Source organism: Eulemur rufifrons, chromosome 27 (genome assembly GCF_041146395.1).
Source record: "Eulemur rufifrons isolate Redbay chromosome 27, OSU_ERuf_1, whole genome shotgun sequence".
Lineage (NCBI taxonomy): Eukaryota > Metazoa > Chordata > Mammalia > Primates > Lemuridae > Eulemur > Eulemur rufifrons.
The window spans coordinates 21,833,581-21,859,780 of NC_091009.1; the positions used below are offsets into that span (position 1 = coordinate 21,833,581).

The 26,200-nt window shown below is 38.3% G+C and overlaps 1 protein-coding gene across 1 annotated transcript in view; it reads right to left on the reverse strand.

Moving 5' to 3' along the window:
* The window catches only part of CENPF (centromere protein F), a 44,653-nt gene that overhangs the window by 18,215 nt on the left and 238 nt on the right, over positions 1 to 26,200 (reverse strand). The window contains exons 2-11 of the mRNA XM_069459540.1: positions 25,189 to 25,385; positions 22,789 to 22,910; positions 22,263 to 22,354; positions 20,260 to 20,551; positions 18,933 to 19,135; positions 15,242 to 15,367; positions 14,126 to 14,254; positions 11,812 to 11,934; positions 5,720 to 5,855; positions 580 to 3,992 (exon numbers count right to left, since the gene is read on the reverse strand). Coding sequence (XP_069315641.1) covers positions 580 to 3,992; positions 5,720 to 5,855; positions 11,812 to 11,934; positions 14,126 to 14,254; positions 15,242 to 15,367; positions 18,933 to 19,135; positions 20,260 to 20,551; positions 22,263 to 22,354; positions 22,789 to 22,910; positions 25,189 to 25,385 — 4,833 coding nt within the window. The remainder of the gene's footprint in view (positions 1 to 579; positions 3,993 to 5,719; positions 5,856 to 11,811; positions 11,935 to 14,125; positions 14,255 to 15,241; positions 15,368 to 18,932; positions 19,136 to 20,259; positions 20,552 to 22,262; positions 22,355 to 22,788; positions 22,911 to 25,188; positions 25,386 to 26,200) is intronic.

Genomic DNA, 26,200 nt, shown 5'->3' on the forward strand with positions numbered 1-26,200 from the left:
ATTCAATAAAGAAATGTCTCTTTAAATGAACAATACCAAATCACACTTTTGTAACATACCAAATTGTTAGAGAGAAAATTATTCATTAATATATAAAAAATCCCCTATATTTAGTTTCATGACTGTAAGCCTGTAACATTCAAAATAGTCTGGAAAGGACATGAGGTTAAAAATTCACATCACATTACCATTTATAAGCTCTTAATTGAATATTTAAGTATACTTCATTAACTCACAATCTAGGTGAAAATACATATATATATAATAAAGAAGACCTTCTGACTCCATAATATAATTTTCTCCAGACTTTAAAAACATCTTTAGTAATTTCCCATATAATAGTGTTTAAATCTAACCACTTACAGCATTTTATTCTTCAAATAAGGTTTACTCATTTTCCTAAAGTTTCGGTTTGTTTTCAAAAACTTTGGGTATATTTTGTTTGTATTCCCTCGAACCCTAAAAATATTTTAATTTAGATTGAATGTAGATTTCAATTAAAAAAAAAAAACATTTATTGAGTCCCTACTGGTCTTGGAAAGAGAGAAACAGCATGTAAATGCCAGGTAAGGTACTTACATCTTCTAAATCGGTGCCGAGCAAAGACCGAGAACTTAAGTCCAGACCTTGCAGCTGGAGTCGCGCTACCTCAAGTTCAAGCGATAGCTGTTCCGTGTGTTTCTTTTCTGCCGCCAACTTGGACTCCATCTCCACGGTCACGCTCGTCAGCTTCTGCTGCCACTGTTCGTTTTCTGACAAATACTGTTTCCTAAGGCACTCGAGCTCTTGCCTTTCAGAACTTAATAACTGTTCAAGCTCTTGAATTTCCTTATTTTTCATAATCCCTTGACTTTCCATTTTCTCTTCTAGCTTCTTGAGGGACTGTGAGTACATCTGACAGAGGGTCTCAAGTTCTTCAACACTCCTCACTGGGGAAGATGGGATTTCTTTCTTGGTCAGATTCTCCTCCTCCAGACTGCTGCAAGATAGTTCGTCTCCGTTGGACTGGTCTGCTGAAACATTCCCTTCTATCCCTTCTAAGTTATTCAACAGAGACATTTCTCCTGTCTGTTCCAACAGAGCTTTGTAAAAAGAGGAGTCCCCAAAACTGGTAAGACTAGGGCTGTCGGGCACACAAGAGAATGACAGTGACGGTAGGCGCCCCTCCTCAGAGTCCAGCTTCGTCTCCTTCACCAGGTCACCTTGAAAGTTTCTCAGATTTGTTGACAAGACTGAATTTTCAGCCTTTAATGAGTCAACGTAAGTCTGGAGCTCTGACATCTTGGAGCTCATCTGACAGTGCTGATCATGTAAAATTTTGTGTTCACTCTGCAGAGATGAGAATTTCTCCTGCAATTCGGCAAAGTGCATTTGAACTTCTTTATTTGACAATGTCAAGTGCTCATAGGAATGACTGTAGTCCAAAGGATTCAAGGACACAGACTGCTGCTCATTTTGCTGTTCATTGAATTCACCTTCTGGCATTTCTTTCACTAACTCACGATGGGGAAGACCGTTTTCATTATTTAATATTTTAACTTCATTGACTAGTTTCTCCACCTCTTCTGCCATCTTACTAGCTGCTGTGATACATTGTGACCTTGAATCATTCAGCTCAGACACGAGTTCGCACTTTTCAGCCTTCAGTATGTCACATATTTTCTCTAGCTCATTCAGTTTGTTCATTGCTGTCTGTAGAGAGCATTGTAGGTGTGCATTGTCATTTTGACTTGTTGACAACTCATGAAGCACTGAGATGTACTTCTCTTCTGCATCTATTTCACAGTCTTTAAGGTCACTAATTTCTTGTGACTGAGCGCCTTGCAAATTTCTCGATTCTAATTCTGTTCTAATTGTCTGTAATTCATGCTGCAGGCACGCCTTCTCCTTCTCACTTTCCTGAAGTTTTAATTCCATAGTTCTTATCATAGCTTCTAATTGCACCAATTGTGCATTATAATTGTCTGGAGAAATGTTTTTAATGTCAAGATCCATCTGAAGTTGAAAATTACATTTATTTAACTCACTCTCTCTTCCTTTCACAGAGTCCCTAATTGGTTCCAATTCCTGGTTTTGATATTCATGTTTAGTCTTCGTTAACTTCATCAGCTGCTCATTTTCTTGTAATACGTCATTAACTTCCATTTGCATCTTATCTTGTTCTTCCTTTAAAATCATGATTTCTTGCTTTAAACCATCAGCCTCGCTCTTAGAATTGTTTTGGATGTCTTTTATCTCAGATCTCAGATCTTGCTGCACTGTCCCCAACTCCAGTATTAGATTCTGGGTTCTTGCTTCAGCAAACGCTAATTTTGTTAACAGTTCTTGGTGTTCCTTTGCAAATGTTTCCTTTAGCTGTTTCAACTCACTTTTTCTATTTTCACAAACACTAGTGTGTTCATTTAGCAAGCATTCTAATTGAGAGTTCTTTTCTTGCGCTGCTTTGTACTTTTCACGGAGATCCTCAAATGCATTTCTGGCTTCTTCACATCTTTGTAGTAAAATAAGTCTGTCTTGCTTGTACTGATCAGATAACTCTGAAATGCATTTCTCTCTTTCATCTATACGGTTTGAAAAACTCTCACTTTTTTGGATTAAGTTCATCTTCTCTTGACTTAAGGTTGTATTTATTTCCTTGAGAGTCTCATTCTCTTGGGTCAGCTCTTCAATTTCTCTTTTATTTAGAAAAATGATAGAACTCATTTCCTTTTTCTCTGAGCTCAGAGTTTCAGATAAAAGTTGTAGCTCCCTTAGAGATTCTTCAAGTAGATGGTTGCTCTTTTTTAATTCTTGAATTTCCGCTTGCTCAGTTTCTAATTTTTCATTCAAGAGTTGCAACTCTTTTTCCTTGTTCTCAAGGGCAACTAAAGTTTCAGCAACAACATTCTGATGAGCAGAAGTGTCTTCTTGTAACTTACTAATGCGTTGACTTGTTTCAGTCACAAAACTTTGATGCATCTGCTCAGCTTTCATGAGATTTTCTTCTATTTCTCCTCTGATTTGCACCAACTCTTCACACTGCTTTTGCAGATCTGAGTTCATCTGCTTTTGAGACTGCAATGAAAATTCAAGTGAATCAACTCTATTTTGTAGAATGGCTGAATTTTTTGGACTTTGGTCTGCTTCTAAATGGCATTCACTCCTTTCTGAAGGCACACTTTCTTGTTCTCCAATTATATTTGCAAAGGAATTATTCATGGCAGCCTGCTGTTCAAAAGGCAAAAGATTTTTCTGATGATCCTCATTTGGCACCAGAGAAGAATCTTTTGATTTCAGCAGATTCTTGAGGTTCTCATATTCAGCCTGCAAGTCTTGGTAACACTGGTCTTTGGCCATTTTTTCACTTGATAGCAACTGAAGCTTGTGTTCCAGATCTTCAACTTGCCCAGAAAGCTGAGAAGTTTTCAAACACATATTTTCTATTTCCTTCTTATGCTTCTGATCTGAGAACTCGGCTTCCTGCTGCAGTTCTACATAAGCTTGTTTCTGTGTCTCTACCTCCGCAGACTTGCTGTCTACCACACTGTGAAGGTTTCTGATCTCCACATTTAGGTTTTCTCTTTCCATCTCCAAGGTTCTTACTCTCTCATTGTATTCCTGACTTTTTACTTGTTGCATCTTGAGACAAGTTTCCAAGTGATTAATTTTACTCTGCAAGCTTTCCTTCTCTGATTCCATCTGATTTAAAAGTTTTTCGTTTTCACTCTTCCAACAAAAAAACAGAGTTTTCTCTTCTTTCAGTTCTTCATATTCTTTCTTTTTTAACTCCAAAGCATTCAATAAAGCTTTGGACTCTTTCTCTGTCTTGCTTAACTTGTCGTTCAGTTGTTCAATGTGATGTTCCCTTTTCTTTAAAAGGTCTTGAGAACAATCTCGCTGCTTTTCCAGATCAGCCATGGCAAGCTTCAGTTTCTCTAATGTCAAGGAGTTTTCTTGCTTATTTATTTTTTCTTGAAGATCTCTTAACATGGTTTCCTGAGAGGCATTCTTGGCTATTAAAAAAAAAAAAAAAAAAAAAGCTGTCAATGTTTGCAATAAATATTTATTCTGCAAGAACTCCAAACTCTTAAGAAAAAAATTGCCTGGGTACCCCCCGAACAATGGATCACCTGATAATTAGCTAAGCTTATATAAAGACAATGAGAAAAATTGTCATTTTAAGCATAGTAATACATTTGTTAATCTTCTTTCTAGCAGCTTAATAAAGTGTTGCTGCATAAAATGCCAAGGGATTATTTTCCTAAGCACTAGAAACTTTCTTTCCTTCTTTTTCTTTGTAGGTGTTTATGTGTGTGTATTCTTCCTGCCTTTTGAAATATTTATTCAAAAAGAAAGAACTAGGACATGAACAGCACTGAAATGGGAATATCCCACTTCACTGTGGATTAATTCTGATGTCCCAGAAAAGTAAATAGTTACTCTACCATTTCAGCCAAAAATCTGTAGGACTAGGCTTAAGTAGAAAAGAATAAATGACACTATATATCACCAACTCTCAAGGCCCATATGTGGATATTCTTGAGGAATAATATCACCTGCATCCCAGCCCTTCACAGTACAGGTGGTGTCTATGAATATGAAAATCATCTGGAAGCTTCTTCAAATTCCATTACCACCTTGTGTTCTGCCCCATGACTCCCCTCTACCAATGGGCCCCACCTAGTTGGGAATAACCACAACAATTTCATTGAACAGTGATGAAAAGGCTTCTTGTTTGTCAAGTATGTTGGGGGAGAATAGAAGTTGAGAACTTCCATAGATGACGAAAGCAGCATGCATTACAATCTCAGACGTGACACTAAGTGGGAAACCACGCAGCCTTCTAATCTGCTCATCTCCATCACCAACTGAGACCCATGGCTTGTGGAGACAGTGTCACAGGGGCTTCAATCTACTTTGCTTGTGAGGACCTCAAACGACGACACTGGTGACCAACATGAAAAGTTCCCTAACGACTCCTTCTCCTACAGTGTTCCTTCAAGAAAGCTAAAGATGAACATTTCTACCTGCTGCTGTGGAAAAACTGAAAGCTATTTTGGGGAGCCTGCAATTCAAAAAAGAAAATAGTCACAGAGAAGTGTGACGCACATTCCACAGGTCTGACTTAAAGGAAATCCTAGATGTGTAAACACACCAGGTGAGAAAATAAATGTAAGCAAAAGACATATGGCACACACAAATACATGTGAAACGAGAGATGTATGCCTTTGATGCGGATAGCATAATTCTCTGGCTTTAAAATAAGGAAATAAAACCATTCAGTCAAGTAAGTCATCAAAAAACAATGATCATTAAGGGCTTGGAAAACATGCATTTAATATAGGGCTTTCCCATTATAAGGGAAATGGCAATGAGTCAGAGGAGCTGTCTGGATGTAACTAACGAGCACACTTGAGACACAGAGGATAGCACTCTGGGGTGAGAGAAAGGCACTGACAATTTAGCTTTGTGCAGAAAATATTTACCCTTCTGGTTTCAAAGTGCTGAACACCAGGCATTTTGGGACTCAATATGTTCTAATTAAAAAATGTCCAACTATCACTCTGGAAACTAAAAAGTGGAAAAGGGAAAACTCTCTTTTCTCCATCAACTGCGCACATCTTTTTACGTGAATAAATGGAAAAACCCAAAGAAATTCACTAATGTGCTAATGCCACCGTCCTCCTGCATGGGAGTAATAGCTTAGGAAAATTAACTCTAAAACGCTAAGTTCACTCACCTTTCATTTCTTCTGCAAAATTCTGGCTCTGGTTTAAACACTGTTTGACTTTCTTGAGTTCTTCCTCCAGGTGGCAGACTTCTCTGGCCTTTTGCTCAGACTGACTTTTAAGGAAGCTGTTTTCCTTCTTTATTTCCTAAAATACACATCGAATCGGGTATAATCACAATGAATGTTCAAATGTGCTTCTGCCTTAACAAAGGTCCCCAGCAGAACTGTTTGCATGTGTCACTAGGGGAAGAACCACACTTCCCCGGTGAGTACCTAATGAAGTCAGACATTCTTACTGCAATCAGATCATGTTATGATGAGAAGTCACAACAAAAGCACATAGTGTAACTCTGATAATAATTTTGTTCCTTCAAGAGATGTATTTCTTTGAACTTTCTGGCTGTTCGTATGGCTATCATAGAGGGTAGCTCATAAGGAAAATCCTATTTACAAGATCCTCAAAGACAGAAGCTCCAAGTTCCTATCACAACTGAATGACTAAATTAACATATTAAATCTTTGCAAGGATTTGATGTGTTAGTAAACCAAAAAATTCATGGGACAAATTTTTACTTTTCATTGCAAAACCATCTTAAGGTTCACCATTATGGAAATGTCTTTATGGGTAAAATTACCTTCAGTAAATGTTTAATCAAGAAAACCTACACCTTCCTAACACTGGAATGTGCACTATTAAAAATGCAAATATAAATACGACAGACTGCCCTCAGGGCAGGTACCCTCCAGTGGGGGAAGATGTGATACTAATCAGTTGATACACACCAGGATGTGTTAAATAAATGCTAAAGACACATTAAATGTGCTGTGGAAAATCACAGGGCTGGAGCAGAGAAGAAGTCATTCTAGATGGGGAATCTGAACTTTCACAGTGAAAACAGGTTCTTTGGGTGCCTGATTAAAGAAGTATCCACAGATGGATGTGCTACAAAGTAGCAGAGATGCATACACACAGCTCCATTCTATTATCTAGGGAGACCTGTATGCTGTTCTGAATCTTAAAACCAAGCAATATTTACATGCCAAATAAAAACACTATTGCTTACTAACCACCTAAGAGTCACATAATAAACATTATAAATATTCTATTCATACTTGAAACTTTCAGTGATTTTTATAGCTGATAAGTATCTCAACCTATATTGTATGCCACTCTCTGGACCACAGGGAATTGCCATATACCATTGCAAACTGATAGAACCAAGTGCCTCATAGCCTTAAGGGGAAAAAAAAAAAATTCATAAGGCTTTTCTTAAAACTGCATTTCAAAAATACCAAAAATATCCCTCTGAGAAGTAGAGGAAAATTTTTGAATCTTAAAGAAACAATTAAGACCCATCCTCCAAAACCCTACTGCACCGTTAGAAAGCAGATGGCCCTGGCAATACTGTGTTGGAAGGCTGCCTTCAATTATCAGTCTGGTTACTACCAGCAGATGGGTACCCATGTAGCAAAGCCAAATTCAAGAAGAGGGAGAATCTGGCTAGTGGAAAGTACTTGAAAACTTGCTGGCAGCTGCTCTGTTCATGCATACGCGTTCATTTTATCATTAAAATAAGACAGAACCTGTTGTAGTTATTATACTCCCCTGTCTCCTGTGTCCTAACCCAGCTTCCTTTGCACTGGTTAACTGATACTCTATCAAACTAAGACAGCAATCAGAACTAAAGGGCAGCTGCAACTGATCTCAAGATTGAGAGGCGAACATTCATTCACACCAGTCAGTATTGAATTTTGCAAAAAAAAAAAAAAAAAAAATGATCATTACAGTGCAAGAATGTTATTGATTTAAATTAGCATTATTACCCTGTAGAACCTATAATCACTTGTTTGTTCTTCGGACTCTGAAGAACCACCCTGCAAATAATGAGATCACAGATGTGAAAGAAGGAACACCTTAAAGCACCCTGACAAGGGTAACAGAACATTACTAGCAGCATTTCTTCCCGAAGTTTAGCAGTAGCCAGAGCACCATGATCAATGCTAATTAAGATCAGCTGAATGAGATCAACGTAAAAGAGAAACTAGAATGTAGCCACTTGGGTTGACTTAGAACTTTTGTTTTACAACTTAGAAAATATGTTCTTACTCTAAAAAGATTAATCAAATCAAATGACACCTATATGTGGAAGTTTGACGAGAAAAGCTGGAAAGACACTGTGTGCAAAAGTGGGTGTGTCCCAAAAGGAAGGAAGGGAGATAAGAAAAGGGAGAGAAAGAAGAGCAGGCACAGGGAAAGAGGAGGAAATTTATGTTTATGTGTTTGTTGGTCTCAATCCATCTCTGTCCATAACTGGAGACGCTTAAATGAATAGTAAGCTCAATGGAAAGATTAACATGCCTTTCTCTATTCTGGCATTAGCTCTGCAAATATTTGCTGCGAACGAAGAAATGTTCAGCCAATCCTGGGACCCAACAGGCTTATAATGCTAGGGCTGTGACCAACCCAAGAATTTTAAAAGGCCAGAATTTAGAAAATGAACATCTGAAAACGGCCGTGCAGGCTGCCATCCATCAGCAATTAGTTTTCCACGAGGCTACAGCCACTTAAGACTTGATTGGGTAGCTCATTATCAACAATGAGTTAAGCATACAAAGATATATTCTCCTAGGCATCCCTTGCATCCTCATATGATTTGCAAAATTGGGCACTGCTCTGCAAAAACACAACAACAACAAAAAAATCCCCATCACCGCAAGCCAGCGTTAGCGCTTAGCAAGTAATTCCACCCAGATCAACTTGGGTTTAGGAGCAGCAAGGGAAGCATCATTTCCTAGGGCCAGACAAAACAAATTTCAGTTACTGTGTCGCATTTCATGATCCCATCCATGAATATAGCTTAATACGTCCCCTGCTGGGGCAACATCTATGTACGTGAGTAAGGGTTGGATTCAAAGGATGCGCTTTTCCCCTTCTGCCTCATCATTCCTGCCTGCCAGACAAGCTCCTTGGAGGACCTAACGTGATACAGACCCCTATGCTTGCAGAGGTCCCCAAGCTAGTGTTCCCTCATCTTGACTGTCAAATGATGGTATTTTATCGCCCAACCCCAATGCGATGGTGGCTGGCGCTGGATGCCGGACGAGCAGTTACTCTAAACCCTCCATTCACTTTGATACTAAATGTTGACTTTACCCTTGATCGGGCCATTAGATCACGTTTCCAGTACTGATAATTTCTCATTGTGAGCAGCATGTTTACCAAATACGAACAAGGAAAATTTCAGTACAACTGTCACATTATTTCAGCATCCAAAACCTATAAGCATGCTAAACTAGTTCGTACTCATTTATAATTAGATACAGAAAAGACACCCAGAGTGATACAATAATAGGCAAAATGTTAAATATGAAAATTCTCAAATGCACTGTCCCCTGGTCTCACACTTTCTGTGCCTGTAGGTGACAGCAAACAATGCTGACATCAAAAGGTCCTAACAGTTGTGAAGACCAAAGCGACGAGCAGGTGGCCTGCAATAACCGACCGAGCACTTACGTGCAGGGCACTGGGCTAAGCACTTTACATACAATATTTCATTGAATCAGGACCACACCCTCATATGCAGATGAGGAATGTCAGACTCAGAAAGGGCAAGTCATTGTCTCAAGGTCACACAGCAGGAAGGTGGTAGAAAAGCAATGCAATTTCAGATCTTGCTCACTCTAAAGCCACCAGTGTTTTCTCACTAAGTTAGACCACCTCTCTCACTGGGTAAATCACCCACCTGATCCCAATCCCAGTGCAAAATGCAAGAGCCAGCCAAACCCTTACACTTCTTAATGTCATCCTCAAAACAAGACACATGTGCAAGCATGACGCTAAATTAAAATGAAAACTAAACTCATTCCCAGGCCCTGCACTAGGCACTTTCCCTGATTTGACAAAGAAATCGAAGAAATTTCAGTGAAACATGATATGCACGTGCCCCGGTACAGGCTAGGATTAACCGAGGACAGCTCTACAGCTGACAGACCAGACTTCGTGGGGATGAATGAGTCTTCAGAAACACCTGCAAGACAATGTCCAGCCCACCAGTGAGACTTGGCCAAGCAAGCAGTTTGCAAAGTGTTTGGACCCTCTTAACCAGATGATTGCTTTTACAAAATGTTTCCACCAGGCAGCCAGTGGAGTCGCGGGAGAGTTCCTGGCTGAAAGGGAAGCTCACAGAGGGAAGAGTTCGATGCCAGTCTGCCTGTGGAAATGTTAGCAGAAGCATCTGTTGGTTGGTCCCCACTGGCCAAAAGGCAAACATTTGTTTTGCTGAAACAAACACTTCCATTTGAAAACGTTTGCTGATGAAACCATCATCCGATGGGAAGTTTTCTTCCACTTGGGTGGCTGGCGCGGTGGCGCCCGGTCTCCAGCAGTATTACCCCTCTGAGGCTAGCTGATTTAACAATCGCCTCTTTGCTACCGACAGATGTTCTGATTTTACCATCGTGACACACTCCTCGGCAAAGCTTCGGGGATAAATACGCTTAGACTTTCCTCACCCAGATAGAGAACTACTCTTTATAGAGATTTTTTAAAAATCTTTACAGCCTAAAAACTGATCACAGAACATTTAAAGAATAAGTGGAAAAACATTCTTTCCTGGGAGATTTGATGGAGAAGAAACTTCTATTAGTCCTGTATTATTCCTCTTTTTAAAATTACAATGTTGATTTATGGCTCTATTCAAATTGCTTCAGTCTATTGGCTGTTGCTAAATGGTCCTTAATTAAGCCTTTAAAATAAACTCCAGGACACTAAATAAATTCAGAGAGAAGCCAAATTAAAGTAGGTATGAATCAAAGCCCATCAGGAGAATCGTGGAGGTACCCCAGGTTCCAGCCCTTCAGGAACCCCTGCCAATTAAACGGGGTCTCCAAATACACGGTCCACTGGAGATTGCATCTGCTGAACACTAAGGTTAGCGTTCACTGTTGAAGCCAGAATATAATTTACAATCACTTGATGTTTTTGTAAGAATTTAAAATCTAGAAACTCTTCATCCATCATTACTTTTGTTTATTTATTTTATTTTACTTATTTATTTAATTTTTTAGGAAAGGGTCTCACCCCATTGCCTAGGCTGGAGCGGAGTGGCATCATGATAGCTCACGGTGGCCTCAAACTCTTGTGCTCAAGTGATCCTCCCACCTCAGCCTCTCAGCCTCCCCAAGTAGCTGGAACTACAGGTGTGTGCCACCACACCCAGCCAATTTGTTTCATTTTTTTTGTAGAGATGGGGTCTTGCTATGTTGCCCAGGCTGGTCTTGAACTCCTGATCTCAAGTGATTCTCCCACCTTGGCCTCCCAAAGTGCCGGGATTATAGGCGTAAGCCACCACACCCAGCCATTGTTTATTTAAATCTATGACTTTCCAAAGGTTTTTAACACATTGACCGCCACACTGGCAAAAAAAAATTATTCCTTGGAGCCATAGTGTTTTATTACAAAAATAGAATAAAAACTTTAAAAACAAAACAATCCTTTCTAATTTAGTGAAAAATTTGTTATTTTTTATTGTTTTCTATGCATGAGTTATATGCAACTTGAAAAATAATTCACACGGCTCCCAAAGTGAAGAGATGTGTAAGTAACACATGTTTCATGAGGCCCCGGGCTCAAAACTAGCATGAGTTAAATACAGCTCACATGGCAGTTACTGTGTTAATATTGGATGACACAAAAGCCAACCCTTAGGAAAAAGATCTAGATAACATTTCCCATCAACAATTTTCTTTCCATTTAGAAAATCCCTTCCTTTCTTTCCTCCATTCTTCCACCTTCCGGGCACCCTAAAACAATCTTTAAAAAAAAGAAAAGGTACATGTTCTTTACACAAAGTCATGTTTTCCTGTAATTGCTAGATGCATAGGAGTCATTATTACATAGAGGAATGGAGAGTGGAAAAATTAACATGTATATCGTGCCGTGGGTGATATACAGAACACTATAATCCTTACTTCCAGCAAATAGAAAAGAAAAATGATGTAGTCATGACAGGCTACTGACAAACAGTACAGAAATTCTCTTTTCCCCTCGCACTTGGTCCTGCACAGAAATTAAGAAATACTCAGCTCTCCCCTTCGCTCACCTCGATGCTTCTCCTCAGCTCATTCTCCTTGATCTGACTTGCCTGGAATGCCTGTTCAGTTCTGCAGAACTTTTGCTTAAACTCCTCCAAATTTTTTTCTAGCTGTTGCTTTACTGATGTGACCTACGAAAAGGAAAAAAATGGCACAAAGTATCATTTTTATGTTCTTTACTTTTCCAATCATTTATTCTTAAATAATAAAAAGGTCATGGAACATAATAATTGATGCCATTGATTTTGGCACACAATACACGTCACAGCTAAATGTATAACTTAAAATAATGTGAACTTGTAACATCACTTACAAAGGAAAAAAGATTTAACCATCATAAAAAAAAAAACAAAAACAAAACTAGATTGTAATAAACAACCAAAAAAGGCAGCTGAGGCCGGGCGCGGTGGCTCATGCCTGTAATCCTAGCACTCTGGGAGACCGAGGCAGGTGGATCGTTTGAGCTCAGGAGTTCAAGACCAGCCTGAGCAAGAGCGAGACCCTGTCTCTACTAAAAATAGAAAGAAATTATATGGACAACTAAAAATATATACAGAAAAAATTAGCCGGGCGTGGTGGCGCATGCCTATAGTCCCAGCTACTTGGGAGGCTGAGGCAGGAGGATCGCTTGAGCCCAGGAGTTTGAGGTTGCTGTGAGCGAGGCTGATGCCACGGCACTCTAGCCTGGGCAACAGAGTGAGACGCTGTCTCAAAAAAAAAAAAAAAAAAGAACAGTTGAGATAAAAAACAGACTGGGAGAATGTATTTTCAACATATTTTACAGAATAAAAAAGATTATTTCCATAATACAATATATGAAGCACGTCTATGATTCAATTTACAAAAAGACCAACTAGTTTAAAAAACAAGGGCAATGGATAGAAACAGAAAATTTTATACAAAAAATACTAATGGTTACTGAAAGAAATGACTTCAATGGTAATTAAGGAAATATGAATTAAAACAATGATATCACATTTTTCACTCCTTAGTTGGCAAAATTTTAAATACCAAGATTTTCTCCAATTACCAGGGAGGAGAAGAAACAGGCCCTCCCTTACACCTAGCAGGAGAGTAAACCGCTACAACTCTTTTGAAGGGCGACATGGCAGTATCCATCAAACATCTGAATACATGTGCCCTGCAAGCCGTCAACTTCACATCCAGAAACGTGTCCTACAGAAACATCGGCACACAGACACAAAGACACCTGCCCAGTGATACTGCAAACAGCGCTACAGCGAATGTGTTGAAAACCTAAATAGCCATCACTTGGGGAATGATTAACGAAATTACAAAACATCTAATAAAAGCAAGGCTCAGATAGTACTAACAGGATGTTCCTTTTCAGTTAATAAAACAAAAACAAAACTCCCAACTATACATTTGTAAATGTACAGCTTTAAAAAAAAAGGATTTGGAGGACACCCATTATGGAGGGTTTCTGGGGGGGCCACAAAGACTCTACCTCCTGACACAGGGTAGGGTGATAAGAAAGCATGCTGCAGAATAATCTATTGATGGATACATTTGTTCTCTATAGATTTCATATTTTAACACAAGTTGAAATGTGATACATATACACACAAATACACATGCACACACATACCCACACATATACACATAGATATGCAAATACGTGTGTGTGTGTGAACAATTTAAAGATAGAGTCGACAGTTTTAATGGACTAATTTGAGGCACAGAGAGGAAGAAAAAGAACTGAGGATGACACGGAAGTTTGGGCCCAAGCAACGCGGAGAACGGAACTGCTGGCTGCTGGGATAAGGAAGACTAACGGAGGAGCAGGTTTGAAAAACTAACAGCTGGAGTTCAGTGACGAGCATGTGAAAGTGTGAAATGCCTGTTAGATACGCAGGTGGGAGGAGTCTACAGTCCAGAACAGTCATCCAGGCTGGGGATGGAAAAATCATCATCATATAGATGATAATAGATGATACGTAAGGCCAGCAAACTGGAAGAGACCACTTTTGGAGTGAGTCTTAAGCCAGTAAATGGATGATCACTTTCAGGGCTTTAACTATCTGGAGCATAAACTGCATGGGACAGCTCCCACCAAGACCCACCAGAACAGCAGAGACCTCCATGGACCTTCAGATCTGAAACCCTGACTCACCACCCTCTCTCTCTAGACCAGAAAACTGAGAGCCAGAAGGTTCTGTTTGCTCCCCACTTTGACAAGTCAGGAAAGTGAAAATAGAACAGTTTTCCTTTAAAAGTGTCGTATGTCAGCTGTGGTAGGAAGTAACACGTCTGAGGAACAGAGGGCATTGCTGAGGAGGGAGAGAAATGCTAGCGCCCTACTTTATCCAGCTCAGCCTGCAGGACGTTGTGCGTGTTCTTGGCTTGCTGCAACTCCTGGGTGAGTTTGGCTTTCATCTGGGTGCACTCTTGGTCCAGTGTCTGGAAAGACCGCTGTTGACGAGAGAGCTCCTAAAAACAAAAAGCGTACACATCAGCTCTTTGGCAAGGGAGATCTGGGGTGAGACACAAACATCCCAACAGGCGATGCTGTTCTGAGCTCGCAGGAGACAGCAGGGAGCAAAGCTCCGTCCCCTCAATGATAAACATAATCACTATCAACGCTGGGCCCGGTAATCAAATTCAGGTCCCTGAGGGGACAGGGAAGGAGTCCATCAGTTGACCTTGTGGCAACTGGCCTGTTTCCGCCTCAGCCCCAGTCGTACATGTATCATCGCTGTCTCGAAGGATCGGGAACCACAGAGAAGAGCTAAGCTGCAATCGTCACAGCTCAGCTGAGAAATCAAACATGCTCAAAAATGGCACTTAAAACATCAAAAACCATATACCACTTAAAATGGTCTTAAGTTTATAAGAATAGGAAGATACAACACCCACTAACTTTGAGAACCACAGAAGGATGCCAGTTAACATTTCCAGTCACTCTTGCTGAAAGGCCATAGACTGTCAATCCCCATAATATTCAGGCTCACTCCCCTGGAAGACCCCAACTGGCAGCAGCACTTCCGGAAGGGCACCTTGCACCCTAACTCGTCTGCCAGCGTCATTCCTCACCATCATCAACTACCTTTCTATTAACTTATGTGCCAACCTGTGGGCTTTAAAAACAACGGGAGAATGTAATACAACATCCTTCACAGCAGAGAGAAATGTCTGAAAGCTTTCCTACCCAGTATCAACTCCCAAACAAATCAGAAAACGTGGATTAAAAAAGAAAGTTCTGACTACTCATTCCCTTCTCCAATCAAAAACTGAAAGATGGAAAAAGTACAAAATGCAAGCCCAAAGTAAAATAAAGTGAACTTTCATTCGCAAAGCTTTTCCCGGCTCATAGAATTTCCCAGATTAGGAAAAACAGTTCCCCTTCCCAAATGATCAAACTAGAAAAGCTCACAAAGAGCCTTTTGAACAAACTCTTCATGAGCCCATTTAGCTTACCTCTTGAAATTCCTTTTCTTTTTCCTTAATTTTCTGTTCCAGGGAACATCTGGCACTTTCGGCATTTTGTCGCTGGCAACTCAAATCTTCAGTCAATTTTTTCAATTTTTGTTCCAATGCAGTACACTAACAACAAATAAAAATGTTCAAGACAAAACAGAAATGATTCAAGTTAAAAAGCAAATAGTTCGTGTTTTAGAAAAACCAGTCCCAAGATCTGTTTCGAGCTTACCCTTGTTTTGATATTTTTACTCTCTAAAAGGTTAGGTTTAAAACTATAAGCCAAATACTAAAACCACTATAATTATTCTAGCACACAATTTATATTTGGGAAATATTAGCGAGGATGTAAAGCATTAGCCCATTTAAATAAATAGTCCATAATTTGTGCCATGGATAAAGAGATCAGCATGTCTAATGGTTGCTCTAACATTTTGTTGCGTGGAAATGAGAGGTTAAAATGCAGTGGTGTTAACCTACATAATTTAAAGTCTGTAAAACAATAAAGGGTGCCCATTACCCTCATATGATAGTCTGTTTCAAGTGTAATGGATTTTGTGGGAAATTTTAAATATTAAAATGTTTCTTTCCACAATGTTCCCACTAAGCCACTTTAAATTCCTGGAGGTTCATGGCACTCCAGAGAGTATCCCAACTGGTTTTTAATCAAGCTGCCATAAACAACACAAAGAACATTCTATTAGCTTTTTTCCATAGCCAGTTATCCCTGAATTAATATTTAAAACATGAACCACATGAAAATTTACAATACTCTTCCAAAATTAGATTGGAACAAAATGCTCTTAATTCTTCAAGTGCTAAAACCCATTGCTCTGAATCTTCTCCATGGGCTCAAATCCTTAAGTCACTCCACAAAATGATGCTAAGGACCCAGGGACTAACAAGACCCCTCCACGCTGGTGGGGAACAACTCCCCACTCCTAAAGAAATGTGCTCTAGTGTGGCAAGAGATTCTCCAAAATCTAATTTAAAACTGTGAGAAATATTAAAAATGTAACTAAGAATTCAGAGGAAGAGAAAATACTACGTAATACTTTGCCAGAAAACCAGTAGGTCACCAATTATGAACTAATCAAAGATGAAAAGGGCCAAGCTGGCCACTAATGACTAAATGATTTTGCAAATGTCAGAACTTTAAAAATACTCAATTTTTCAAAAGGTAAACTTTTGAGCCAGGGGTTCAAATTAATCCAATGCCTTGGACCTTAAGACACCTTTGCCATTATCTCTATTGTCCCAGAATTTTTAAACACCCAAGGAAAAGTATTACAGAGATTATTTATAACAATAATAAATATGAATTCAACAAATATTTATTGAGAGCCTACTATATGTCAAGTACTGCTTTAGGCACTGAGGGTACGCAATAAACAGACAAAAGTCATTGCCCAAATGATGGTCCAAAACATTGATGGTTGACAAACTTCAGGGGGAAAAAAAAAAAACCAAAAAACCACCACCTCACACCATAGAATAAATGAATGAACCCTTGGCGCCCTCTACTGGCACACCTTCAAACTGCAACACATCCCACTAATGGATCTCAGATCAACAAATCCTTTCCTACTAGACATAGAGGTTAAAAAAAGAGTCTTTAAAAGGTATTTATACTTTATTTGGAATTTTTTTAAATGGAATTCTATTATCAATGATGCACAGTCCATGTAAGAGTAGTCGACCACTAGGTGTCATGAATGCTCCATAATATTCTAAAATAGTAGCCAGAGCTCAGGTCCTTGAGAATAGGTAGCATATGACCCTGGGCACTGACTCCCTTAATCTCTCTGGGCCTGAGCTTTGCATCTGTGCAGTATGGGGGCTGAACTCCAGGTTTGCTGCCAGCTCAACACTCTGTTTCTAAATGAATTCAAGCCTTGTATCCCACACAGTTTTCAAATACTTGGAAAAGACATATACTATAAACAGCGTACGTACACTTAAGAACATGGTATTGATTTTTGTTACAGTAACTTCATTTCATTTAATGGGCAATTCTAATGGTAGATCAGGAAACACAGCATAATTCTATCTCAGCAACACATTTGACAAAGTCACATTATCCTATGGGACAAGACAAAGGAAAGTAGACTGAATTTTCAGTTAGGTAGATTTGTAGCTCATGGGAAAAGAGGAATCCAAAAATAGCAACCTGACCCTAGAAAGCAAATAAAAGAAATATGTCTGCCGCAGTGGATTTTACCTACAATCTCAGAAATAGCTAATGAGTTTATTAAAAGTAAATTCTTCAGGCCCAACTCAGACATGGGTCTAACAGGATCAATTTCGAAAGGTTCTCTGTGATTTTGACAATTAGTCAAGTGAGGAACCACAAGGCCAGAACACAAATAATGACAAGATAAAGGGTCATAAGGGGGATGCCAGGAGAAAATCTCTTATTACATTAAGAGATGAGGAAAGGAGCTCAGGAAGATGAGCAAGATGAAAGGAGTCTGACCTGGGGAGGGGGTATTCCCAGCCAAAAAGGCAAAGGTCAGCAAAACAGTGGGCCCGGAGAGAGATTGGGTTCAGAAAACACCAAATCCTCATGGTTGATCTTAGAAGATAATCCGTTTTTCTCTACAATACTTGTAGCCACATACTGTACTATTTATGTTACTTATTTTTGTTATTTTCTGCCTCCCCTATTAAGACGAACCTGCATTGGGCAATGATTTTTGTATATTTATGGCTGCTGCAGCCCCCAGTCTATAATGTCTGATATACAGCAGGCACTCAATAAATATTTGTGAAATGAAATGAGTCAGTGAATGAATGAATGAATGCTAGAAAAAAGAGAAGAAAAGAATAGAGAGGTAGGCTGGGGCCAAAGCAGCAGCAACAACAACAACAACAACAAAATTAAAGGCTTAAATGACTGGCTACGAAGCTTGGCCTTAGTTGGAACCTTAAGAAGAAGATTCAATGGTGGGCGTACAGTTGTCCCTCAGTATCTGTGGAAGATTAATTCCAGGAACCTCCCCATCCCCAGGATACTAAAATTTATAGATGGTTGAGTACTTATATAAAATGGTGCATTATTTGCATATAACCCACGTATGTTCTCTTATAATATTTAAATCATCTCTATATTACTTATAATTCCTAATACAATGTAAATGCTATGAAAATAGTTGTTATACTTTATTGTTTAGGGAATAATAACAAGAAAAACATCTGTACATGTTTAGTACAGATGCAACCATGTTTTTTTCCTAAATATTTTCGATCCACAGTTGGTTGAATCCACAGATGCAGAACACAGACACAGAGAGCCAGCTGTATATATACTGAATCCAAAAGCAGATCAATTAAATCCTATCATATGTCCTAAAACTCTTTTAAAGTTCCATTACCTTAAGTGCCTATTCTATGGGCCACGTACCATGCGAGGTGCTATGTATGTATTTTCTTTATTCTCCACCACATCCTGACATATAAGAGATCAATAACTCGCCCAAAGTCACTTAGTGGGAAAGTGTGGTACCAGGATTAATCCCAAATCTGCCCAACTCTAAAACAGCTTTCTAGTTCAAGTCCATGAACAGTGCTAGTATATATTAATAAAGATCATTACTAACATTTATTTCATATACTTAAGTATAAAATACCCTTTCCAGATAATAGTATGAAAAGATGGAGATTTCTCAATAATTCATGAAAAGTCAAATACCTTGGTTGATGCCTGGTCGTATTGTGCTGTTGTTCTCACTAGTTCCTCCCTACTTTTGCTCAAAACTTTCTCTTTTTCAATTAATTCCACTTTTGCTTTCTCCAGTTGGAGTTGGAGTTCTTGAAATTTATTCACTTGGCCTTTCATTTCTTTTTCTTGTCCTTGTAGACGTAGCTCCAACTCATTAATCTTGCTTCTTAGCTCTTAAACCACAAACAAAAACCACATTCCAGTTAGCGTATGTTTCATAAAATGCTCAGAACTTATCATTTATTTTACTTTACTCTGAAATCTTTAGTAAGACAAATATAAACAATTCACATTAAACACAGAAGCTACTTTAATTGGATTTCATTTCAAGGGTCAGTTTCTATTGTCATTTATATTCACATACTCTATAGAAAGCAAGAGAAACATTTTCTTATGTTCTCACAAAGAAACATGGGAGGAAATGCTTTTCTAAAATCACAAATACTATCTCATTGAGGCTATAAAAAGTACATCACATATAACACCAAATTTGTTAAAAAATCACCGTTTGGTTTTATACACTGGCAAACTCATTTGTTTTGTGCCCATATCCATGCAAATTAGCGCTAAGCAGTGAAAAGTTCACCCTCCTATATTCTCTGCTAGCTTTACCTCCAGTAAAGATCAAGACAGTGTGAACCTCCTATACTGCCAAAATTAACAATGATTTTTTTTTTGCCATTTTTTTCACACACACACACACGCGCGACACTGGTTCCAATGGCGTTGGCAGTGTGACAGCTCTCACCAGTGAACACTGATGATGATTTTCAATATATCATAGCACTGGAAATTATCATATTCTACAGAGTGGATTCCAAAACACCACCTGGTACCCTTGGCTGTCAGCTGCAGCAGGGCACAGCAGCCAAGGTTACAGGTTTGCTCCCATATGGACAGCCTGGCAGTGAAGAGCAAAGCTACTCTGCAGACACACGCACAACCTCTGGCCAAAGCTGGTCAGACTGCAGGCTTGTTCTGTGGGCCACAAAGGAGCTAGACGAGAAGTGTGGGGAGTGCGAACTGTAACCAACCTACTCACCCTGCCTCTGGAAAGATAACTCAAATCCTCTCAACCTACTTTTAAAGGTTTCAGGATACCAGCGTCTCAATGCAAATATTATGAAAGTGCATTCCAAAACTGTGATATCTTTTATCGTTATCGAAAGGACAGTATTTCATATAACCAGCCTGAGATGCTGAACACTGATGTGTTTAACAAAACACATAAGCACGTTCTAGGATTAAAATATGGGAAGTCACCTCTGAAATTATCAAATTTAGCTCAAGATGTTACCTTGATTCTGTGCTTTTAATTGACCCAAAAGAGGAGAACTGCTAGAATTATCACAGAAGCTGCTATTGGCATCTCTTTTCCCTCTTTGCGAAGCTGATCGACTTGGAGTCATCTCCTGTTCCCCAGAAAAGTTAGATGCAGAGAAATCTCTCCGAACTGGAGTTTTCTGAGAATTGGACGAAAAACGACTTGGGGTCTTCTCTTGTTGCCATGAGAACACAGACGATGAAGCCTGGTGTCGAGCAATGTCTCGGTGATTCATGCTGGTTTGGGGAACGGTCTGGCTCGCTTTCTGTACAAATAGACACTCTTTAGAGCCCTTTGGAAATCTCAATAGTCAAAGCTATTTATTTTCAGACAAAACATAAAGCCATAATACTAAGCTGACACTTGTACTGTATACCAGGAAAGAACATTCATCAAGTTAAGGGAACCATAAGTCCCAATACTCAGTGATGAAATTTTCTAATGGTCAGATTTCTCAGCACTGAAGGGGTAAGCCACTACCATCTGAGGCCCAACCCATTTAAAATGGGCCAAGTCTTAGTATTTACACTCCATCCCTCTTGTCGTCCATTAAACATGTGAGTATTCACTGCCATTTCGAATTCTAAAACTGGCTTTCCTTTGCCTGCCCATGGTCACCTCACCCTGTAGCTTTGCACAAAGAGAATTAAAATGAAACATTAGCCTAAATCAAGAATCTCACTTTCCATCGTACCACTCCGCTCACCCGAAAAAAGGTCATATAGAGTGTTTTATATTATATAATATACATTTGTGGATTATCTAACGCTCTGCATTGTTCTTTCTGTTCTTCTATCTATATCCCTCTGACAAATATCAAGACTTGGCTGTAGATGCAGCATTAAATTTTTTAGAGCAAGCACTTTTCTTGCCATAGGAAGAGGTTTAATATTTACAGAGACTCACATTCTCCGTAAAATAACTCTGAGAATCAATGTCAGGGGCAGAAATGGTACCAGGGATTGAGTTGGGTGACAAAGCACATATTTCTAGAACAAACCTGAGAATTAGTATTTAATTTTTATTCACCTTGATAAGCAATGTCTTAACTTATATATATATTAGAATCCTGGTAACCTCAAAACAAAGGTTAAAGGCATGAAAGGAGTAAAAATTGTTGGTTAAAGTTCTAAGAAATAGGTACTTTTTGAACCTCAGTGTTTAAGGTACTTATAAATTCAGCCCTAAATTGTTCACTGAATAGTTCTTATATTGAGTGGGAAGCCACCATTAAGTGCGAGACTGGGATTTTTTTTTTTTTTTTTTTTTTTTTTTAGCAAATAACATCATGTGAACAGAAATAACAGAGGTAAAATTCAACAGATACCAAGGTATTTTCAGGGTCAGTCCCTGAACTAGAAGCAGGGGTTTTAGAAACCTGCATTTTGTTTAGTTTGTTGACATTAAACAAATCTTTTCACCTATCTCTTTCTGCTTGTTTATCAATATCAGTATGGAGTTTAAAACTCTTGTCAGCAACTTATCTAAAAGCATTGAGAAAACTATGTTGATAATGTTCTTCTCTGAAATAAACATTTCACAAAAACCAGTCCTCAAATCCCAAGTCCCTGGTAGTAATGACCGCATTCCATCAAAAGGACGGTATAGGAAACAATTGCCCCCAGGTGACAAAGCCAACCAGTGAGCCTCAGGGATAATTCTCTGATCCTAACCTCTCCAAACATGCTCTGTATCACTAGATCTTAACAGGGAAATAATTAAATGGCTACGGTTTCCATAGAATTCTGTGAACATTTAATATTTGGGGATCTCTAACCTCCCGACTCTATTTTACTCACTCCTACCTATTTTTAAAACTAAAAAATAATCACCTCTAATGAGCCAGGGACTTTTTCTCAGTGTAAGAAAAATACATCAGCTCTATGTAAAACAGATTTTTCTCTACCCTTGCTCTATCTTACGTCAAAGCACTTCTATGACTGCATACTCTGTCATAGGCCCCATGACTAACTTACTTTAGCCTGCAAGGCTTTAATCTCTACCTCTAATCTTTTTCGTTCTTCAACTTCTTTATTATATTTTTCTTTTAGATCTTCATACTTGGAACCTAAAAACAAATAACGAAATACAGTTTTATTTTTATCACTGATTTCATGAAGGAATTCACAGGTCAACAATGATTATACACAGGCTAGAAATATCTTAGTATACCAAGAAGAAAGAACATTTTAGTTAGGGGAATAGATTTAAATATTGATCAAATTACTCAAATATCAAAATACATGGAAACATAGGTGGTTTTGAATATTCTGAAACTGAATTTCTTTTAAAATGCATGAGAGAAGGATAAAGTGAAAGTTTAAAGGCTTAACCCAGTGGCCCAACATAATTCAACAGATATGCAAATGGATACCTAGCAAGCGGTCGCAGCTTTTAAAAATCAAATTAAAAGTTTAATTCTAAGTCCAATTAATTCATTGCTTTTACAGAATTAAAAATCTCAATAAAAGAGCTGTTTATACCAAGGGAAAAAATCTTTACCGCTATAATAGTAACTCGGTGTTACCGGAGTTGTAAAAATGTTTTGTGGTGTACTGCACGGATTTAGAGGAACATCTGCAGACTGTGCAGCTTGTTGGCTTCTTTCAAGTTCAGATTTACACCTGTTAGAAAGGACCCAAGAGGCAGACAAATCAGTTAGAGCAAAGGCTACAGAATACCAATGCCATACATTCCCAGAGAAGAATAAACTACAGAGAAAACCATCCTCAATGAATTCTTAATTAATAAGAACTATGGGGCAGACATAAATGCCCTTAAAGGAACTCAGTCTAGTTAGAGAAACAGAAATACAAGCCAATAATTCTGATGTTATAAAGGCTATAATGAAGATCTGTAATAATTACTATTACATAAGAGCAAAAAGTCGAGGAGTTGGGGATATATTCCCAGCAAATATTATATGCTAAGCCAAAGGCCCAGGGATACAAAAGAACCTAGATCTTGAGAAACAGGGGAGGAAAGGGATGTCATTGAAGCAGGCGCTCAAATCACGAGAATGGACAAACCAGAGCATTAGTATTTAATTGCTAATTCATTAGTAATTCATAATTGCTAGTGATATTACTTATGATATTTGGTTAATACAAAAACATAGACTTGATATACTCATCTCGTATTATATTTTAAAAACAGATTAAGTTAATATAATGGATCTAGAAAAGATATGGTTGGAAACAGTTACAAAGAAATGGAGAAAGTAAGTTATGTATTGTACGTAAGTACAGAATACCCATATCATTCAAGCAAGTTCTGAACACCTTTCAGAACCAGACAACCCACATTAAAAGAGGGCTTAATTCTTGCAAGTCTGATTTCAGCTTAATATAAGAAACAAAATAAACACGCCATTAGAATGGCTAAGGGGATACACCTGTCTCTTTGCCATGGGCCCATTACTCAAAACAGGGCATGAAGAAAGTAACTCAGTGCCCTTAGCTCCAACCAGCTCCAAACTCAATCTGGGAAGGAAGAGACAATGTGTGGGCTAAAAGATATGACTACTCAGCAAATCAAATCATCACATTTGAGCTTACAGTCTGTAACAACAACGTCCAACAGAAATGTTCTATTAGTGTTAAAAAAGCAACAAGAAATAAGTAAAATCATCTTTAATATTTTAACTATTTTCAAGATATTATTCCAACTTGTAATCAAAAATGATTAATGAAATATTTTACATTTTTTGTATTAAATCTTCAGAATATGGCATGCATTATATGTTCACGGTTCATCTCAATTTGCACCAGTCACATTTCAAGTGCTCAATAGCCCCATATAGCCAGTGGCTACTTTATTGGAAAGTGAAGACTGCCAGAGGTGTAACAAGGTTGGTGATTCTAGAGATGAATTTTGAATAACCTTGTAAAACCTGTGTCTCTTTTCCCTCTCAAATTCACATCTTATTCCCTTTTCCCTTTCATTTGAAAAAAAAAAAAGTGATTGATTTTAAACATTAAAGTATACCCTGCTATTACTTTCATAAACCTTTTGTTTCTCCTTTCTCCTGGGAAGAAAAAACACAAACCACCACCACCAAAAAAAGCATTAAAAAGCTAAAAGCTGTTTTCTACTAGGTTGAAGTATATGAGATTTCCAATAGCAGCAATTTTGACAAACAGTCCACATGGTTCAACCTACTTTGTTGGAGACCTTCCTAAAACCTAATAAGTGGCCACTGAGAGAGAAAATAAGTTTCTATACTGCACTTGAAGGTTACCAGTAAGAATTTAAAAACTATATTCAGTTGTTTTTATAGTCTAGAGTTTATAAACTTTTATAAATATCTATCTACATCCTAGATGAGTGTGTGTGTGTGTGTGTATATATATATATATATTTTTCTTTTTTTTTAAGAAATGGGGTTTCACTCTGTTGCTCAGGCTAGTACACTGGCTCATAGCTCACTGCAGCCTTGAACTCCTGGGCTCAAGCAATCCTTCACCCTTACCCTCTCAAATAGCTCAGACTACAGGTGTGCACCACCACACTTAGCAAGAGTATTTGTACACCCAATGTACTATGGGGGGTATCCTAAGCCTATGATGATAATGACAACTAATAACTCAAGTGCCCATCAATACATGAGTGGATTAATAAACTGTGGTATATGTATACCATGGAGTACTACTCAACCACAAAAAACAATGGTGATCTAACACCTCTTGTATTAGGCTGGATAGAGCTGTAGCCCATTGTACTAAGTAAAGTATCACAAGAAGGGAAAAACAAGAACCACCTGTACTCACCATGAAATTAGTATTAATTGATCAACACAAAAAACATTGGAATTTATAATAATTACATAGTTAAAGGAAGAGATAAATGCATCTGACAAACACATACGAACAACATCTACAAGTTATCATTCAGAAAAATTACCTTTTAAGTTCCTGTTCCAGTTTTTCTATTTGCTTTTTGGTTGAATTCAGTTGTCCTTCCTGAAAATTCACCTGTGACTCCTTGACTTGAAGTTCATGAGAAATCTTCTGCTTGGTTTTCTCCAGATTTTCGCATATTTCTATCAATCTTTGATGCTCCCTTTTCAGGTTTGTGCCCTCAGTTTTTTCATTTTCGACCTAATGGGAATTGTTGAGAAGAAAACAGATCCATTATTTCAGAAAATTACCAAGTATTATTTGTAGCTCTGAGTCCCATACTGACTAATTTTCTGAGATATGGTTGTAATAAGCTAGAAATCAGAGCTTTATGGACACAGAAATTTTAAATGACCACATTTAGAAGCCTATAGATAGAATAGTTCCACAAAGTTATGCATGACATCATCTTGGGTCAGGGCTATAAATACGCATCCTAAAAAGGGAGGCTTCAATATCCTTTCAAGAATTAAAAAATCAAAAATAAACCCTATAAATCTCCCTTAGCAATTCATTTTCAAGTTTGGCTGCTAAAGTTAGTTAATGTAAGAAACTGGAAAATTCTCCCACAGGCAAAAACATTTTAGAAGTAGTGTTTATATCACTATATGGTTGGCTGATACGGAGGTAATGAAGAAGTACTAGCCCTGAAAAGAGGTTCAGGACTACAAAGGTAAAAAAAAAAAAAAAAAAAAAAAGTCTACTCTCAGAAAGCAATCACCATTTAACTATAAAATGCTCTAATACTGTCCCCAGATTTGGAGCCAGAGACTTTTGGCCTTGTTGCTGTGCAATGCAAAAGCAACTCCCAGTTCACGGTCCCAACAGAAGTTAAAATGGAACTCAGTATCCCTAAATATTCGCAGGTGAGCAGAAATGAGGGCAGAGGATGGAGAAAATTAGAGGCAATTAAAATAAAAATGACTCCAAAGTGGGGGGGGGGGGATTACCACTTGAAAACAGCAAAATCATTGTTCTCTAAATTTAAAGATGATAGGATTCATTGAAAAATGAGT